This window comes from Boleophthalmus pectinirostris, unplaced genomic scaffold, assembly GCF_026225935.1.
Source record: "Boleophthalmus pectinirostris isolate CB_2022bp ecotype Guang Dong unplaced genomic scaffold, ASM2622593v1 HiC_scaffold_8, whole genome shotgun sequence".
Taxonomy (NCBI): Eukaryota; Metazoa; Chordata; class Actinopteri; order Gobiiformes; family Gobiidae; genus Boleophthalmus; species Boleophthalmus pectinirostris.
Genome location: NW_026571515.1, coordinates 37,743,911 through 37,764,489, shown reverse-complemented (window position 1 = coordinate 37,764,489; position 20,579 = coordinate 37,743,911). Strand labels below are relative to the sequence as shown.

Here is a 20,579-nt window from a genome sequence, read left to right as displayed (position 1 = left end):
AGAAATAATGATCATATAAGTAACTACTAAAGAAAAAATTAAGGGGAGTCAAAATCATACGGGGGGATCACTTTACTGTAGCGGTATGTTGACCCCGGGGTCAGTATACTATAGGGGTCAAAATACTATCTCACACCGGGACAGATTGGGAATGCCTTATCCAGTTTTTATTATAGATCCATGGTCATACTGCGGAACATTCCAGGCAGAGCAATGACGTATCCATCGAAACAAGCAGGTGACGGGCACTCCACCAAAAGCTACAAATGCACATTTAAAACAGAACCTTTCTGCAAAATGATAGTATACCATGTTATAGCTGTTTTCCTTTCTCATTTACCCTCTCGAAGTTTTATTTGGAGTGATTTGTGCATGTTTGCTTATTTTCAAGATGCCATTTTGCCAATCAACTCTCATTTCCTTAATCAGTGATACACATAGGATTCTGGAGCGTCTTGCAGACATTTTTATGACTCTTCATGAATAACTGTTGTGACGATGTTTATGGCAATGTATCGCAGTTGTCTAACACAAAAATGAGCGGACTTGTTTCTTTTATCAAGTTATGTTAGATAAATATTTCAAATTATATAGCAGACAAAAGACAATGTTTTCTTGAACGTTATAAAAGTGCAACACTATAGTTTACTTCAGAATATAATACAAACTTTACTTCTCTCTTTACTGCAGTTTTCCTTTTAGTAATATATGCAGTTATTGTTAAACCTGACCATATGGCGTGTGGATCGTAGCTAACTGACATAACATTAATTTGATTTGAATGATCTTTTTGGATGGCTGCAGCTTCCCCATATCATTTCCATCCCTAATGCATTTGGCAAAGGCTAAAATCCTCTCTGCGTTTTTGTTTTTCAATTCAGATCCAATGAGCGCTGCTTAAAGTGTGGAGAGCGGCCATATTCTGAGGGGAGATTTGTACGTGATGCAGACGCATACTAAACACCACTGAACAGCGCCGCGCTCATTAACATTCATAATATGAGGTTAAATGAGGTGCTTGGACAAAATGAAGGATATCAAATTATCAAGAGAGGCAGGAGGTAGTCACAAAAATCTGTCTCAATATATCTTATGATTATACCAAAAACAATATGAGAAAATAATGCGGCAATCAAATATAAATGGTATCAAGTATTGCACAAAATGGAATGAGCTGTAAAACTGGCCACAGAAGTGTAGAAATATTGTTTATTTATTGTCTTATTTGAAAGATTAATGAACATTTTTTAAATTTTTATTTGCTTTTTCCAGTGTTTAAATGTAATTTTTACACCTACAACATTTAATTATAGTTTTACATGGACATCTCACACAAAAACCCAATTCCAGTAAAATTAATTCATTTTACCAGTAATTTTTTAAATAAATTTTATGTAATAGCAGGATAGTCAAAACAGATTATAAAGAAACCTTCATTATTCAGTACATTTTGGGAACCAATTGTGCAGTCTTTGTGGATTGCCAGTTCAATTCTTGACTGAATTACACAAGAATTACAAGTTACTTAACTGATGTTACAGTAGGAAGGGCATCTGGTGTACTAAAAACAGCTGTAAATAAAACATGACTCTTACAGATAGGTCAATAGCCTAATAGAAATAATTGCCTGATTATAGTTGAATACCATATCTACGGCTCTCAAGTAGAGGTGAGATCGGGCCTAAAAATCCAGCCCGACCCGACCCGGCCCACGGGTATTAAAACCCGACCCGGCCCGAGCCCGACCAATTAACTTGATTTGCAGGCCCGAGCCCGAAGCAAACCCGAAATGTCATATTTTATTTGTGAGGACTCGGGAGGAGGAGCAGTGCTCAGCATCGAGGTGCCAGTCTTTTTGATCTCGTATGAAAGCAAAGCGCCACATTGACGACATTCAGCGAAGCCAACGCAAGTTTCTGTAGCATTTTCAACAATAAATTTGAAGCTTTTCCACACCTCACTCTTACCGGTGCGTGTTTGTCTTTTCAGTTCTCCTGCCTTTAGTTTAACTTCTTGCTCCTCCATATTGGGGACACCAGGTCAAAATAGATGCAGACTTGCGGAGGGGAAGATTATTAAATGAAGAGGGGGCGTTCACGTGCGCAGAGCTCTGGCTCTGCGGATCCTGTTTAGTAGTTAAATAGCAATTACATTACATTACTTCTCTGTTTTATCCATATTATTTATTTTATAACAAGTATTCCTTAGTTTAGTATCCACACATCGTTTTAGCATACATTTTATAAACATATATTTATTTGAAGCCCGAGCCCGACCCGACCCGAAGTAATGATTGACATTTTAGGCCATTTAAGATCTTACCTCTACTCTCAAGTACTTGGCAAGTACTCTGTATTGTAAAGTAGTATTCATATGAAGAAGTATTTATTTACTTTTTATTTTATTGGAATGTCGCTTGAGATATGCCATCTCTTTTTCGAGGGGTTCCAAAAAAAACTAAATATTAGTAATGCACAATACAATACAATACAATACAATACAATACAATACAATACAATACAATACAATACAATACAATACAATACAATACAATAGATAGAATACAAACTCCTGCAGAGTGCCTGATTTAAATTAAAAAAGTATACTTTATGTAACAATGATATAAACAAATAGAAAACAATAACTGAACAAACAATAAAAATAAAGACAAACTAAAAACATAAACAAGGAGTTTTGAGATATGAAAACCAAGATGATTTAAATGAATTGAAAGATGGTAAAGTTTTTAAGGGTGGGTAATCTGCTGCAATCTGAAGGTAGCCTGATTCATTAGCTGGTTTAACTTTATAGAAACCGTCTGATCTCTCTTGACGGTAGGCAGGTACTTTTTATCATTAACCAATCGCTGCTATTTGGTCGTGACATATGTAATGCGCCTCTAACAGGGCTAACTGGTATATTAAGCTTTTTTTTAAATCCCGTAGGAAGAAGGGCAATAACATCTTTCCTCTTGATAAAATTCACCAAACATTCTCTTTGTTCCGGTTTTAAATCCTCGATCTCGGGAATCATTAACAACACAGAATATATGACTCTTCACTGATTGGTTGGTGCCCAAACTCGCACTTTTGGGGTTCTTGCAAACAGGCGAGTGTATTTTGATTCCTGACCTAGTTGCTGGAGAGAAATAATTGCGCAACTTCTTTGTAGAGGAACACAAAAGCCAGCACTGGGTGCTAATCTGAAATGATGATGCTACTTGGACTAAATAATGATGTAGGCAATGGGGACAGTTAAAGTAAATACATTTAAAAATTTGTTGAATACAATGAAATTGACATCTATTGTATGTTTGTGGCCAGTGGAGTTTTCCAAATAAAATACAGTGATGGGTTTAGTATGGGCATTTAAGAATAAATCTACAAAGAGAGTTGAAGAGAACATTCAGTAGTTTGACATATGGATCATGTGTATTCTGATCAATTGTACCAGCATAGTCACTGATGGGTAAAACTAATTGAGTAATAATTCTTTTTCTTATTGAGTGAGTTAGCTGACTGGTAAAGAGGACATAATGGAGCATACACTACCAGTCAAAAGTTTTAGAACACCCTCATTTTTCCAGTTATTTATTGCAATTCAAGTTGTGCAAGTCCAATGAAGAGCTTGAAATTGTGCAAAGGTAAGAACTGAACAGACAGAGATTAAAAAACTGGGAAAAGTGTGATGTTTTAAAACTTTAAAGTGGTAGTGTATGTTCTTTTGATGACGCAATCAAAATGAGGTTTGAAGTTAAGTTCCAAGTCCAGCCAAAGACCAAGTTGTTTGATAGATTCAGTCCAGAATCATCCTGGACTCATCACTGAACTGAATGTGAAGGTCAGGGGAATGGATTAGATGAGTATATACTAGTATATCATTTGTTACATTTAAATTATATGGAGCCTTATGTTTTCATATGTTCCTAACCAGAGGAGAGTAGTACTCAATTTTTACATTTACTCAGTTATATTCACTATAAATGAGTAACTTTTTACAGAAATTGTACTTTTTACAGTATCTTTCTAACAGCGTACTGTACTTTTACTCCTACTTGACTAACAGTACTTTGGATTTGGTCCTTCCTCTCACTATGAGTAAGTCTAAAATGACAAAAGCTTTATGTGGACAATATGAAATGATTTGAACATTTGTGTTTCTTGCACTGCTCCTTAAGATATGATTTCATTTTTCTCATTTATGTGTCTATTGTTTACATGTTATTTCATGTTTTGTCCTTCCAATGACATTGACCTTAAATTATGAATCAGATTTTAGGTGCCAGCAGTTGCTCTTTAAGTTTCTCTGACTTGAGCAGTAGTTTTTCCAAATATTTTTTTTTACTCTTGCGTAAATTCTTGGACCTTTCTTGTACTTCCACTTTTATTTTAAAGTAATGTATATTTTCTGGTCACTCATCTCTGATTCTAACATTAGAATATCTGTCTCTCTTTTTCTTTCAGCTGATTAACCAGAAGATGCGGATGTGCCAGCAGCTCCATAACTCTCGTTCTTTTGTGTCTGTGCTGGAGTACCTCCTCGCCATCGGGAATTACCTCAATGAACACGCAGGCAAAGAGAAGGCCAAAGGAATCCGCCTCTCCACCTTAACCAAAGTATGTCTCAGCCAAGTATCGAAAATCAGATACTAATCGATATTACAACTACTGTCAAAACTACTCATTTGAGCAGGTATTGATACTAAAAAAGTCACATACACAGGACAGAAATTAATCTTTCCTAGCCTGATTCAGCCGGTTTCACTTTGTGGAAACCGTCTGACCTCACAGCATAAGGATTCGTTTGCTTGATGGTAGGCAGGTAATTTTTTTATTTAACCTGTCACTGCTATTTGATCGTGACGTATGTAATGTCCCAAATCCTGTAGGAAGAAGGGCATTAACGTCTTTCCCCTTGATAAAATTCACCAAACACGGCTTTAAATCCTCGATCTCAGGAATCGTTGTATGTCTTCGGTTACGTCCATCTCTACCGCTTTGTTTACTGTTGTGTTGTACCACAAAAGGGACCAGACAAGCGCTTGAGTTTGACGTCATGGCTTCACAGCTCTCCTCTGATTGGCCGGTGCGCGGTCTACAACTTCCGGAGTTCTTGCAAACCGTCTAGTGTTTTCTGATTCCTGACCTAGTCACTGGAGAGAAATGAAACTGAGTGGAGGCACTAGGCGGCGTCAGCCTGGCTAAATCTTTCCTGAATATCTTTAGAATGATATTGAGCTGTATAAGAGCACTCATGAAAAACATACCTGGATTTGTGTTTTGTTTTATTCATACAGGTTTAACACCCAAACCCTGCAGATTTAGGCTGAGTTCTTCCCTTAAACTCTCTTGTGATGTCATGTGAAAATACAACAAGTGCTTCACTGTGTTTTTAAACTCCATACACCTTCACTAGAACCATTTGGATAGTTTCAGCCCTGGAATTGCAAATCTCTACTGAACTAAAAATGGTAGGTGATAACTTGAAAACTACTGCTTCATGATGTCACAAGGTGAAACAGAGCATTTTGAGCTTTGGAAATGTAGACAGACTAATAATAAAAGGTTAATCAAAGGTGTCAGTGAAACAAAACACAATTCCAGTTTTGTTTTTGACGAGGTAACAACATTATAACATGACTTAAAGCTCACAAGATTCAATTTTGTGTAATATAGGAGCATTAATCATCAATTTGGTATCAGAATCACTACTGAGTGTTGGGTCTATTCCTTAGATTTGAAATCGCTGTTTGTAATTTTAGTATCATGCCAACACCAGTGCTCACCCTTACCCCTGCTTATACCCCCTGCTCCCCCTCTTCCCTGGCCTTCCTCGGAGCTCCAGGCCTGGGTAAGCCTCTCCTCATTGACCCTGCAGACTTGTGGCTGTGTTAGTGTGAGTTTCCTCTGGTGTTTTGCTGGTGCAGGTTCAGTCAGGTCAGTGTGAGGGCAGAGGTCTCACTGTGCAGCGGGTAATTGTGATCACAGGAAGCTTTGTTTTCACTGCTGTTCTTGAGGGATTACACCGCCTCCTTTCACTGCTGTTGTTCTCTGATAGTCTGTCTGGAACTCAGGGGTTGTATTCATTTTGCCCAAAAATCTGGAGGTTGGTGGTTTGATCGAGGGATGCACCAATCCAGCTTTTTCAGTTCTGATACCGATATAAATACTATGGCTTTAAGTGTCTGTCGATACCTGTTGTGGGGAAAGCTCGTTGAGTGGCTTATAACTGTTGTGATCGCATCAGTAAGAATACACGATGAGAGATGATGAAGTTTTATGACTTTTATTGAAAACATTGAACTTCTTTCCCCTTGATAAAATTCACCAAACATTCTCGTTGTACCGACTTTATTCTAATTCCCAACCTAGTCGCTGGAGAGAAATGAAATTGAGCAGAGGCACTAGGTGGCGCCAGCCTGACTACTGAAACATACACACAGATGGAAAAAATATAAATTTAAATATATATATATATATGTATATATATACACACACACAAACAAGCATGTTGGAAACAAGCAGTACGTTGGCTGAGTGGCTAGCACTCATGCCTCACAGCAAGAAGGTTCTGGGTTCGATCCCCGGGCCTTTCTTCTGGAGTTTGCATGTTTCTCCCTGTGTCTGGATTTCCTGGGTTTCCTCCGGGTGCTCCGGTTTCCCCCATCGACACAAAACATGCTACAGGTCTCCATGAACAGTTGATAGTCAAGGTCAATTAAAAATACAATCAATTCAATCATTGTGTCCTTAGGCAAGACACTTCACCCACATTGCCTAGTATGAAAGTGGTGTGTGTGTGTGTGTGTGAGTGATGGTGGTGGTCGGAGGGACCGATGGTGCCGAGAGGCATGGCAGCCGTGCCTCTGTCAGTGTGCCCCAGGGCAGCTGTGGCTACAATAGTAGCTTACCATCACCAGGGTATAGAGTGAATGAATAATGCTCTGTAAAGCGTCTTTGGGGAAAGTGCTATAAAAATAAAGACTTACTTACTTACTAATAGCTCCATAATAACAGCCAGCTGTTAGCTGGTCTATTTGGCCCTTAAACACACTATTTCTATAACCAACAATTGCTAACAACTTCAAAACACTCTGCAAACATGTTGAGGTATATGTGTGCCTTTTTGAAACCACTTCTTGCATCTTTAATACACATGCAAGACTTGCACCCACGATCTCCACTGAAAACAACTAAAATGCGTAGTCAACCAAACTTGAAAACAATAGCATCCGATTGGTTACAATGTCTGTCAATCAAACACCCAGTAGAAATAGATTATGTCCTTCAACACAAAACCTGATATGAAATTATACCAGTGAAGGGATGGAAAATGGCACTTCTTTCCTTAAAAAACAGTTTTATGTAGCTGTGTTTTCTCCTTCACATGACGACTGAAGAACTTCATATGAACAAAAGTTCAAAGATTATGAGATGTTTTGGGCCAAAACTAGCCTGTAAATCACCTTATTACATCCAATCAATGGCCCAGCCAGGATATCGGCTTAACCGATATTATGGATATTATCCGATCCAGCTAAATGTTCATTATCAGCACTGATATTCAATGCCAGTTTCGTATCGGTGCAACCCTAGTTTGATTTTAGCTCCGAACAGTGCATTTTGAGCAAGGCAGTTCACTTCACCACACTGACTATTTATTGAAACGTTTCAGCCATATCATGCTGGGGGGTTCCGCATGTATTTGTATGACAGAATGTTCATCAGTTATCATGGTGACACAATACACACATAAGCAAACACAGCCAAAAAGTTTTAAGATGGTCTGAAAAAATGCAAAAGTTTTAAACAACACTATTAGGTGTTTGAATTTCAACAAAAAGGTGAGAGGGTCTAAGTGTAAAACTGTTAACTGGCTTATGACTGAAGTGTTATGTGTGAGAGACTTGTTAAACAGCACAAGTCATCTCACCTTTTGTAGTTCCAACTACATCAGCTCTTTGTGGTCAGATGTGTTAAAATAAAGATCAGATTGAAGCTCAGATCAAGGTGAGATGTTTTGTTTCATTCACACATGCTTGAGTAATACTTTATTATTGGTCTTTCTACATCTCTAAAATTCAAAATGCTCTGTTCTACCTTGAGATGTCATGAAGCAGAAGTTAACAGCCACCTCGTACCTTTAGTTCAGTAGAGATTGGCAGTTTCAGGGCTGAAATTATCCACATGATTGTAGCGAAGGTGTGGAGTTTAAAAACACAATGGAGCACTTCCTGTATTACCACATGACATCATAAGGTGGAACAGAGTGTTTGAGAGAGGAACTCAGCCTAAATTTGCAGGGATTGTGTGTTAAACATGCGTGAATGAAACAAAACACAATTCAAGGTCTGTTGATGGTACAATATGGGCCCTTTAACTCCTTTCACAGCAGTGCTTCCTTCTGTCATTACCTTTGTTCTGAAAACTTTTCTTTTTTTTATTGACTGTGTAACCCTCAAAACAGTTGTGCCTAATAAAGCGGCCACAGAGAGTCTTTATGTGGGAGCAGTTGCTTGATGTTGTCTGTATATACAGTAGTTTTGTATATTATTGTTTTGCCTGGAGTGTTTCACAGTATGCCATTAAAGTTATCCTTATGGCTTTTATGCATCTTTTTGCTCAAAATGATGATGATGATGATGATGATGAAAAAAACAACAACAAAAAACCCACTTTTTTGCTGAGGTTCAGCTCATCACAGATTGTGGAAATGGAATAAATTATAATGATCCAGTGGTCCAATATGCATGTTTTGTCTTGCTACTGAGGCTGATATCCGACATTCAGTGGTGGAAGGTAATAAAGTACAAAAGTGAAAGTACTTAATGGTTGTATGGAGGATTTTATTAGTTTGAAATTGTCAGTGAAAGTTCAAAATAGCATTATGGAGATGCATCAACTTTGTAATTATGATGATTAAAAAAAAAAAAACATCAACTGTGGACGTAGACAAGCTCAACATTAGCCAACAGATAATAAGGCTACCTCATTATCTATTGGCTGTTAGGTTGTCAGTCAAACTCCCTATGTTTCCAGCGAAACTGACTTGCGCTGGGATTATGTGGTTTATGTACGCCTCTCACGCATTCCACTTACGCAAGACGCTGTTTACTCAACTAACACAGAGGTTCTTAGCGACTTTTTTGAACTGTAGCTTCCTCGCAGTAAGGGCAAAGTTTGTTGGAATGGCAGACAAGAATCCGTCACTAGTTCATCACAAAAGAAAGTCTGTTTTTGAGGTTGCTGAAAGGAGAAGAGAAGGGGAAAAGGAGCGAAGCCAAACTAAGGTCATTCTTTCAGATTCCTTCCAGTGATGGAGATTCTAAAGACTGACACTTTGATTTGAAGCTTGATTTCTAACATAAGGAGAAGGCAGGAGGAGGCGTTTCTACTTAGGAAGCTGTTGAGACAAACAGTCGCTATATTTCTCTTTCCATGGAAAATCCTCTATACAACCTTAAGTACAATTTTTAGGTATCTGCACTTTATCTGTATCTGTACTTTACATAAGTACATTTTACAGTGGATACTTTACTTTTACTTCCCTACATTTGAGAGTAGATATCTGTACTTTCTACTCCACTACATATTAGATCTGTGAAAAATGAAAAGTACTTTTCTTTATGATCTGAGACCTGCTCAAAAAGCTGAGTCAACGTCCCAACTTTGAGCAAAGCAAATGCACAAAAACAGCAAGACAATTTAAGAAATCAACTGAATCCCTTAAAATCAGCAGAATTCTTGATCAAAATCACTACATTTCATCCTTTAATTATTCTAAAAATCTCTGCAAAATACTATTACTTTTACTTGAGTAACTTTTTGCCCCCTGTATAAGTAACAAAATGGAGTACTTCATTCACCACTGTTTGTAAGTCACTAGAAAAATACTGCTGCTAAATACCCAAAGTCATTCTATGGGAGAAGTTGCTTGTTGTTGTGTGTATAGTTTGATCTGCTTGTGCATTCTTGCTGCAGACCCTGGGCTCCGTTGATGTTCTGCTGGGAGCCTTCAGAGCTCAGAGTGAGAGGTCCTGTTCTGTTTAATGAAGCAGGGCCCTGGTTCTTCCACTGAGACTCTCCCGTGGAATTGAAACCTGTAAACAGTTTCTGCTCTGAATTAAAGGCGGACACTCCAGGAGGAAAATCATCTCCCGTCTCTTATTGTTAATGCTCAGACAAGTTTGTGTTTATTAGGCAGACAGAGGCTTGCATGAGGAATAAAAACTATAGTGATGCCCAGTGAGCTCATATGAAAGGGAGTTAATATTATATGGCTATTGGTTTATTTAAAGGGCCCGTACCCGGATTTTCTCCATGTATTTGAGCAAAATGTGTCTTGCTCCAGTACAGATATATTGTGTAAGCAGCTCTTGAGGTTAACATAAGTCTGCTGCATGCTCTCTCAATCTAATTAGAAAGCATTTTGTTGTGTAATAATCAGGAAGTGCGCATCAGCATTGTTAACACTGTTTGATAGTTGTGAAGAGCACTTATAAATTCATTGTCGTGAATAATTAGGATGTTCTGAATGCATAAGTTAAGTGAGGAATAACTTTGGACCCCTGCAAACTAGGGATGTAACAACTAAAATATCATATCGTATCATCAAAAGTTTCACAGTGCATTTTTTGTGAACTACATATCCCATGATTCATTTCAGCGCAGACAACATGAAGAAATGTGTTTTTACTTGAATTCTTGGGATTATGACAGAAATAATTCACACCAAAATCTTGTCAGGGTATTTTAAAAGCAAAAAAGTGTCCTACTTACAGTTATATCAGCCTCTCCAAAATATCGCAATAAATATTGTACTGTGAGATGCATATTGTGATAATATCGTACCAAGAGATTTGGATACTGTTATATCTTGACTGCAAACTGTTTAAAATAAATTCATTCTGTTTTGCATGTTTTAAAAAATCAGGTACGCTGATTTTAATTAAGGGATATTGCAATATTTTTGGTCTGTATTTCTCATGAAGAGGTACTTACCTAAAGATGCACTGTGTAACATTTCTACTCATCCTTATGGGTCCTTATGCTACTCCATAGCAAGGGCCACAATAAAGTTTACAAATTAACTTTTCACAAATAACAAAATAAAATGACATTTTTTGTAAGACTGGTCTGCTTTTACACTACAAAAAAGCTTGGGCAAAATTTAAGATATAAACACTTAAATCTATCAGAAAATTACTCAGAAGTAGTGAAATGATCTGTCCACACAGCAAGATATTTTTACTTGACAAGTTCTCTTAAAATAAACTACCTCTAGACTAGAATTAAGCATCTCAGAACCAGAGGTGGGGACTTGTAAGTCGTGAGTTGGACTCGAGTCAGACTTGAGTCACTATTTTTAGGACTTGAGACTTGACTTGATAAAATGGAGTACGACTTGGGACTTGAGTTGGACTTGAAGGTCAGTAACTTCGGACTCGACTTGGACTTGAAGGTCACTAACTGGGGACTTGATTTGGACTTGATGCCTGTGACTTGAGAAGACTTGAGAACCACTTTTAAATCTGAATTCTTTCTATTCTGACTGCAATGATTCACACTAAGACATTACTCTTACTCTCTTATACACTCTAGTCATACTCATATATAAATATACTATGATTTTTTTAAGTACAATTTATCTTAAAATTGATATAAATTGCAAAAATCTTGAAATGACTTGAAGATCAAAGCAGACGACTTGGACTTGACTTGGACTTATGGGCCAGTGACTCAAGACTCGACTTGAACTTACCTGTATTTGACTTAGGACTTGACTCGGACTTGAGGTCAAAGACTTGAGACTTATGTGAGACTTGCAAACAACGACTTGGTCCCACCTCTACTCAGAACTAGTAAGTAGATAATAAATCTGAAAACAGGATGAGTAATCTGATATAAGTTTTAAAATCTTGGCCAGATCAGCGAAATGTTCAGTTTATTATTCTCTTTTCTATTGTAACCATCTGGAAAATATACTGGCCAATATTGTCCAAATTTTCTGGCATTGTACTCTAATAAAAATGGTTTACTTTTGCTTGGGGAAGCTTATAAACCATAAACATAATTTGAGTCTAAACCATTATTATTACTAGCATTAGACACATATTCTTAGATCTTATAGATGTTTTGCTGACCCTGTTGTTTCTCTCTTCAGATGGCACACCTCAGAGGTAAAGACAAAAACTACACACTGCTCAATGCTTTGGTGGAGCAGATCCTGTGGCACCAGCCCTCCCTCACCGCCTTCACTGAGGAACTGGCAGAGTTTGAGTCTGACCCAGGAGGTAAAAATAAAACCAGATTTAAGCAGAAGTAAATGATTTAAAGAGCCTATATTGCACTAGCCGATCTGTATTATATTGTTGTTTCCTCAACACAAACATGGAGTTGTGTTGACAAAAGGTAGAACTAAAACCTTTGGGGATGCAGACAAATACTTCAGGGTTACTCAAACATGTGTGAATGAAACAAAACACAACTCCTAGGTATGTTTTTGCGGAGGTAACAGCATTATAACATGGCTAAAAGCTCACAAGAGTTTGGTAATACAGGACCTTTAAATGTGAGATTTTGTTGAGTTTGTGTCACTGATTTCTTTTGTTTTTGTTTCTTTGACAGCCTCCATCAAAGGTCTAACTGCAGAAGTAGACGGTGAGTACACACTGCATTGAAAAAACATTTGATTATGTATTTAACTGAGATAACTCAAACAGATCAGAATAATTTTGACATTTACTTACTGAAATTGAAAAGTTTGGGCTGAAGAGGTACTTACTTAAAGATGCGCTTTTCTAAAATTTCTGCTCGTCTCTCTGGAACTATTATTGCTTTGCCTGAAATGTTCAACAGTATGGCTTTAAGCATATCTATTTTGCATTTAAAATCCAGTTTGGGCTGTTCATCTCTTTGGTTTTATAAACAAAAAAAAAACATGCAGCAAACTTATCACTGAAGTAAAAGCAATAATATTGAAGTTTGTACTGGAATGTTTCACAGTATAGCCTTAAATGTATGTGGCATTTGATTGAGAAAAAAGAACCTTGAAAAACCTCCATGCTTAAGTGGGGTCACGTTCCCACAGATCTGACCTGCAACTTGGCCTGCTTGTCTCCACAAAGATAGATAAACTAAAGGGCCCATATTATGCAATTTTCTGACCTATGTATAATGTAGTTTCCTCATCACAAACAGACCTGGAGTTGTGTTTTGTTTCTTTTAGACATGTTTAACACACAAACCCTGCAGATTTAGAGGTCTTCTCTCAAACAGAAAACACTTTATTCCACCTTGTGATGTCATGTGATAATACAGAAAGTGCCTTCACCTTCACTAAAATCATTTGGATGATTTCAGCCTTGGAATTTCAAATATACTGAACTAAAAGTAAAAGGTAGTTATTAACTTGAAAACTACCACTACGTGACATCACAAGGTGGAACAGAGCATTTTTATGGCAAAAGGAGTAATTCAATTTGTCAAATGGACAAAAGTTTATTTTGGTCGAATATGTTTCCTAGGTCATCCAAGCTGCTACTTCAGTTTTGGTCAAATTGCTGGTGGACACTGCCTTATATCTGCCTGCAGGGAGGAGCTAACTACACTCAAACTACTCTGAAACTAACACACACACACTTGTTTACAGTTTCTGTCTGTTAGCTAGGCCTACTTGCACTGAGTGTGGGGCCATATTAGCAGAATCATTCAGGGCCACCAAACAGAAACTGTAAACAAGTGTGTGTGATAGTTTCAGAGGAGTTTTAGTGTAGTTAGCTCCTCCCTGCAGCCAGATATAAGGCAGTGTCCACCAGCATTCTGACCAGAACTGAAAAAGCAGCTTGGATGAGCTGCAAAACATATTCAGCCAAAATAAACTTTTGTCCAGTTGTCAAATTCAGTTTCTCCTTTTGCCATGAATTCAACAATTGAGGGATGTAACACAGAGCATTTTTATCTTACTCAGACATTTATGAATGGAACCAAACACAACTCCAGGTATGTTTTCGATGAGGTAGCAGCATTATAATATGTCTGAATGCACACAAAAGTCAATTTTTAGCAATATATAATAAGCAGTAATAACTCAAGTTAAAAATTACACAGTGCACTTTTAACCCATCACATGTACACAAATATTATTGTTGTATTTGACCAGTCTGTCTTCTCTTCTGTAGTTCTGAAGAACGAGTTACAGAAAATCATCCAGTACCGAAAGGCGTCCAAGAAGAGGAAACTGGGAGACACGCACCCCAACTTCTTAAAAGACTTGAAGGTGAACACTGAATAGACTAATTAAGCACAAATTAACAATGGCTTTCATAGGGCTGTATTAAGAAGGTTTTAAGATTACTAGCTCCAATTTGCAATAAACCGCTGTATTTCCTCACTGTCTATTTATATGTACCATCCTAAAAAATGTCACTTATTTCTTTTTTCGTTATTTAAGTCCCATTGTGTACATTTTAGATTGTGTTTATTGCACTGAAAAACATATGTCCTTATTGTGAGAAGGCTTGCCTCTCCACAAACCTGACTCCATTTGGTTTCGAGGGGAGCCTAAACCTGTTTGTTTCCTTGGAAATGTTGTTCTATAATTTTCCACAGTACAGAGTAAAAGTTATCGATGGCGACATTTAGACTGCAGCCTGAAGTGACTCCAATTTTTTTTGCCCCTATGCTCTTGTATTTGATCTTTTAATGACTCAGATCTGATTTTTTCAAATGTGACCCAGGCCACTTGGATATGTGCTCCAAAAACCGATACATATCCGATCTTTTTACATGCGACTTCAGTCTGAACGGCCAGGTCACATTCATTCATATTTGGGGGCATCGCTGTATTCAGGTCAGATTGAAGGGGTCTCAGCGGAACCGGCCGGTTTTTGAAATGATTGACAAATGTCGGAGCACGGCTACAGAGGGTCCTGGCTCCAGTGTCAACAAAAAATATAGAGCCTGCGAGCAAAATACAAGGAGGCTAAAGACTCAAACAAACGAAGCAGCCGTGGATGTGTAACCTGTCCATTTTACCAAGAATTGGACCGTATTTTGGGAGACAAGCCCAGCGTTTATGCAGCATTTAGTGCAGGGATCTCCAACCTTTTGCATCTGGTGAGCTACCTTTACAAAATGAACGTGCTGGAGAGCCACTCATTTTAGCGGTCACAGGAGTGGATATAAGAAAGCAAGCCTTAGTGTTATTCAGTTAGATGCCTTATAATATGCTGTATAATTCAGATATGCTTATAATATGCTGTATAATTCAGAAAGCCCTGGGTGAGCTACTTGTAAGGGTGTGGAGAGCTACTGGTAGCTCCCGAGCTGCAGGTTGGAGACCTCTGGTTTAATGTGTGACGTCGTTGTGTCTTCCAATGCACATGCGAGACACTTTTGGGGCGTTTAAAGTTCACACTGGAGATCACATACAAGTCACATTTAATTGTAAATGTGAACAACCTCACACAAAAATCGTATTTTACAAAAAAAAAAAATCTGAATTGAGCATTAAGCAGTCTACAGTCTAAACTTAGCCTATGTTTCTAAATTTAAGCTTTCTATTTTCCACCTCCAGAAAGTTACACTGTGTTACTTTAAGTTGTTTTTTTATCCATGTCATAATACTGTTTCCTCATCAAAAGGATACCTGGAGCTGTGTTTTGTTTCATTCACACATGTTTAAAACGCAAACCCTTATTTATTTACGATGAGCTCCTCTCTAAAACAGAAACCACTCTGTTCTACCTTATGATACAGGAAGTGCTCCACTGTGTTTTTAAACTCTGAACACCTTCACTAGAATCATTTGAATCATTTCAGCCCTGGAATTTCCTATCTCTACTGAACTTAAGATAAAAGTTAGCTGTTAACTCGAAATCTACAGCTTCATGACATCACAAGGTGGAACAGAGCATTTTGAGCTTTGGAAATGCAGATAAACTAATAAACCAGAGTTACTCAGATACGTGTGAATGAAACAAAACACAACTCTGGGCATGTTTTTGAGGAGGTAACAGTATTATAACATGGCTTTAAGCTCACAAGAGTCAATTTTGTGTAATTTAAGACCTTTAACTCTTCCCCCTTGGACACCTACTTGGAACAACCCATACATATATTAGTATGTATGGGTTGTAGTGGCCCCCAAACTATCACAGCCTCTGATTACATGTGTAAAACCGAGCTATTTGTAATGGTCGTCAAATCACGTCTTTAGGGATACAGCGGAGGTGTCAAAAGACGTCATTAAGGAAACAAGGGAAGGTCGTCAAATGTAGTCTTTAAGGGGGAAAGAGTTAAGGTAAAGTTGTACCAAAAAGTTGTCAACCTGTTTTTGTTTTTTCAATATGGTGTAAAAATGGGAGAGCACCTTCATCTTCTCTGTTAATTAGCAACACCTTAAACAGTAAAGTTGTAACTTGTTGTATTGATTTGTTTACCTTCAGACTGTGATTGAGAAGCACCAGTCGGACCTCTCCGCTCTGACCAAGACGTGTGAGGAGATGAAGAAACTCTACTCTGTCATTCTGGTAAGATCATGTTTTATTTCTGTATCTCAGAGATGGATGGGCCCCTCCTCTGTGCTTCTTCTCTGGTTTATTTGTCATCTTATCTCCCCAAACCTACACTGCGTACATGTGGTAAACAAGGAAAAAAGATTACAAGGTGACCATTTTTCCTGCTCGCAACCTTGAAAATTCAAATGACAAATCGAATCCACAAATCCTAAGCAAACTCTTTAAATGTGCCAGTTTTCAGGTATGAGGAAATTTGTGATTGATAAAAAGTCTGGGTTTGATCCTGAACTAATCTGGGTTTAGATTTAGAAGAACTGTCACTTTTATTAAGACTGGATGCTAAACGTTTTGTATGCAGGTCCTTTAAAGGTGGTTTGTCTCCATGGAGATGGTATTGCTTTCCCTGGAATGTTCCATGGTGTGACATTAAACATATCCATTTAGTATTAATTTATTACAGGTGTTTCTGTTGCTCAAAAATACAATAATTTCTTCTGTGAGGGATGACTCTGCAGATCTAAACTATAAAGTAGCGTAGTGCTGTTACCTGCTTGTCTCTCTTGTAATAGATAGGTTTAATCTATAGTTGCCATGTTTAATTCTGAATAAAAATGAATTCTGCTTTAAAAAGTCCATGTAAACACTTAAAACTGAAAATGATAATTCAGAATTAAACATAAATTCGAAGTAAGTGGGTGGTTTATTCCAATTTTAAAGCCGAATTAATTTATTCCTCGATCACGTAAAAGTTTATTCTTCTTAAAAATAATGTCGGCCGTTCAGTTCATGCTCGTTGTGTCGCCCTTCTGACGCGATCCGGACGACCCGGTTCCACCAGTCCTGGCATCGGACTTTCATCCACGTCTCTTTGGATTTGTGAGCGGGATGTGGGAGTGGGCTGACGTAGAGCAGCCGTTGACTCAGTCTGTCTTCTTCCTCCTTCTCCGACACTCTTCCCTTCTCCTCCTCAGCTGACAGACGTAAAGCGTGATGAGAGAATTCTCCAGCTGCTGCACAATTATTTGCGAAAAAAGTTTGTATTATGTTTGTGTCCGTGGCGTAACGACAAACTGAGATGACAAAAAAGCCGATAGCAGCTGAAGTGTGTGTTTTCGTAAATATTTCTGGTCGACGTAAATATGTTCGTGTCCCTGTCCAATCAGAACCCTTCCCCACCCACAGACATTGAGCGGAATTAAATAAAGGTGATTTAAACCTCAATTCTGAATTATTATTTTCAACTCGAAGGAGAATATTTTAATTCTGAACTATTTAATTCAGAACAATTAATTCAGAATTTTAAAAAAAACATCATATAAACATGGCCACTGTGGAAGAAGAGGTTTAATCTAACTGTGTAGAATGTTGTTATAGTGACTACATACTACTAAATCTTCTGGTTCATAATAAAATTTACTTTAAAGAGAAGAAGTGCAGAATAAAAACCTTTCAGTCATATGCACAGCTCAAAAGAACAGTTTTTAGCCTGGATTTAAACATTGTCAGTGTAGAGGTGTGTGTCACATTTTCAGGACTGTTCCCACTGCTATGTTGAGCTGAACTGGCGTGTCTGCGGTTTTCCTGTGGAATTGGGTGGCTTTTTAAGAGCAGCCAAGGGTGAAAAATATTGTCCTTGCGTCGAGTCAAAGTTATTTTCCATGTAAAATGTGTTTCTTCCTAGTAAATAGGTAGACAGCCCTGGCGTTGAAAACTTTTATTTTTTTGTCTTTAGTGATTGTTTCTGGACTCTAACTGAAGGTTCCAAAGTCTTTTTATCCATTTGGCCTGCACGTCACCTCCACTGCAGACACTTTTTCAGTGACATCAGTTTCTATGCAAAGTTTATCGGAGGTCTTCTTTTTCCTGGTTTGTCTTTCTGCTTTATGTTACTTTTTCCCAGAAGCTTTGGTCAGGTTGGGCAGGTGCAACACAGTTGGAATCATCTTTGACGACATCTGTGGACTCTGTAGATTTCGGCTCCTCTTTGATTACAATAATAGGCTCATTGTCAATTAGATCACGTTGTTTTGGAGAATGTATGATATGAGTGACCGTCTCAACTTCAGCCATCTTCTTTTTTCCCTTTTGCGTTTTCCTTTTTATTTTTTGGCTCTTTTGAATTGTCCTCATTTATTTTAGTGGGCAGTGATGAACCAATTGTCAACCAAATCCATGTGATGGAATTGTATTTTGTGGAAAGATTTCTTTTATTCTGTCTTTGTGTAAATGAATTTGATTTCTACCTGAGACCAGACCACCCACAGGAAAATAATGATTATGATTGATTAAATTAAAATAGTGATTAGATTATTTTTTAAACACACATTTGGTCTTGTAACTAAAACTCATTTGGTTTGAAAGACGCTTCAGTGTAAACACTTCTATTCCCTTTTGCTCACTAATCTTGTCAGGAAGTGACAAATGCGTAAATATGGATGCAAATCGGATCAAGCACATCTGACCACACCTCAGTAAGAGTCATCACCTTCTCAGTTTTTTAATGTATGTCCTCTGGTCATTTAAGAACTATATAAACTTGGTGCTTTGTAACATTCAGGGTCAAATGGAAGTAGGGACATACTGTTGGTTAAGAGAGGCTGTTGGGCTCTGGCCAGGGCAGGTCTACAGGTCTAGGCCCTGTCCATATCTGCTGTAACAAGAATAAACCTTGGTCTATATTCCAAAAACTCATCGGGCTTCACAAATGGATTAATTATCATCAAGAGATATATAATTTTTTCTACAACAGTCAGTATTACATGTTAAAATTACTGGTTCTTCTTTTAACTCTGGAGGTTGCTCTGAGTCCTGATGTGGACTATTGTTTATCTCTTCTGGTTTCAGAGGAGCTAAAGGAGGCTCTACCAAATCAGCACAATTCTGTTCAGTGACCACTACCTTATTTACCTTATCTGATATGATGTTGCTATGGAGATAATTTTTTGCAGGTCTAATGCAGTTGGAATAATCTTGAACATCATCTGAGGACTGTGATTGATATTCCTCCTTGACTGCAGATGTAGGCTAATCTGACTTTTGAGTGTGTGCGTGATCATTCAAATCTCCATGGTCATTTGGAGGAATGTTAATGATCGTCTCTTGAACTACTTAACTGGTGTCTTCTGCTGAAAAATTTTCAACCTTATAGTTTTCAGGTCCCAGAGGTGGAGAGAGAGTTCTTTAACATCCTCCATGTCATTAACCTGGAGTTCAGCTTCACTAATCTCAGGTTTCAGAGTTTCAAAGTTGGAATTGTTTTGGACATCATCTGTGGATTCTGGAGATTGAGTTTCCTCTCTGATTACAACTCTAGGCTCTTCCTTCTCTTGAATGTGTGTGTTGTCAGTCAGATCTTCACGGTCGTTTAGAGCATCATTTCCCAAAGACTCGGTCGCGACCCTCAGGTGGGTCACGAGAGATTTTTTTTTGGGCACCTTGTCACGATCTGCATGTAAGTCTGCAATATACAGTTCTGACACATGTTGAAATGTTAGATGTTTTGTATTAATTTCTAATCTTTTTGTTATTATTAGTAGTATTATTGTTAGTATTATTTTATTCACTATTTTGTTCTGATATTTCTGGTTCAATTGGATGTTGAAAAGAAAAAGAAATGGCTACATTAAATGTCCAAATAGGCGACTTATGGATCCTTTTATTGCTGCTTCAATGACTGTTTTTCATTGTTTAAAACTAATACTTATTGTTCAGAGACAAGATCACTTAATCAACAGTAAAATATCCTCATTAAAGGTCAATAATGCTCAAATCCACCTTTATTTTCTGATTTACAAATAATGTCTATTGACTTGGGTCGTGAAGGTTTGTGACTTTTAAAATATGGGTCCCCAGAAAAAAAAGTTTGGGAAACAGTGATTTAAAACAATTATGATTTCAGTGATCATTTCAAGGTCAGACACTTTTTCAGTGGCTCCAATGTTTTTCTAATGATTTTTCAGATCCCTTATTTTTTCAGAGGTCTGTGTGTTAAACATGTGAATGAAGCAAAACACAACTACCGAAATGTTTGTGATGAGGAAACTACATTATAACACAGATC

At 37.7% G+C, this 20,579-nt stretch overlaps 1 protein-coding gene across 1 annotated transcript in view; it reads left to right on the top strand.

Annotated features, from left to right (window-relative positions):
• LOC110154621 (uncharacterized) overlaps nt 1-20,579 on the top strand; it is a 125,761-nt gene that overhangs the window by 78,520 nt on the left and 26,662 nt on the right. The window contains exons 14-18 of the mRNA XM_020918629.2: nt 4,464-4,616; nt 12,163-12,292; nt 12,627-12,659; nt 14,180-14,277; nt 16,448-16,531. Coding sequence (XP_020774288.2) covers nt 4,464-4,616; nt 12,163-12,292; nt 12,627-12,659; nt 14,180-14,277; nt 16,448-16,531 — 498 coding nt within the window. The remainder of the gene's footprint in view (nt 1-4,463; nt 4,617-12,162; nt 12,293-12,626; nt 12,660-14,179; nt 14,278-16,447; nt 16,532-20,579) is intronic.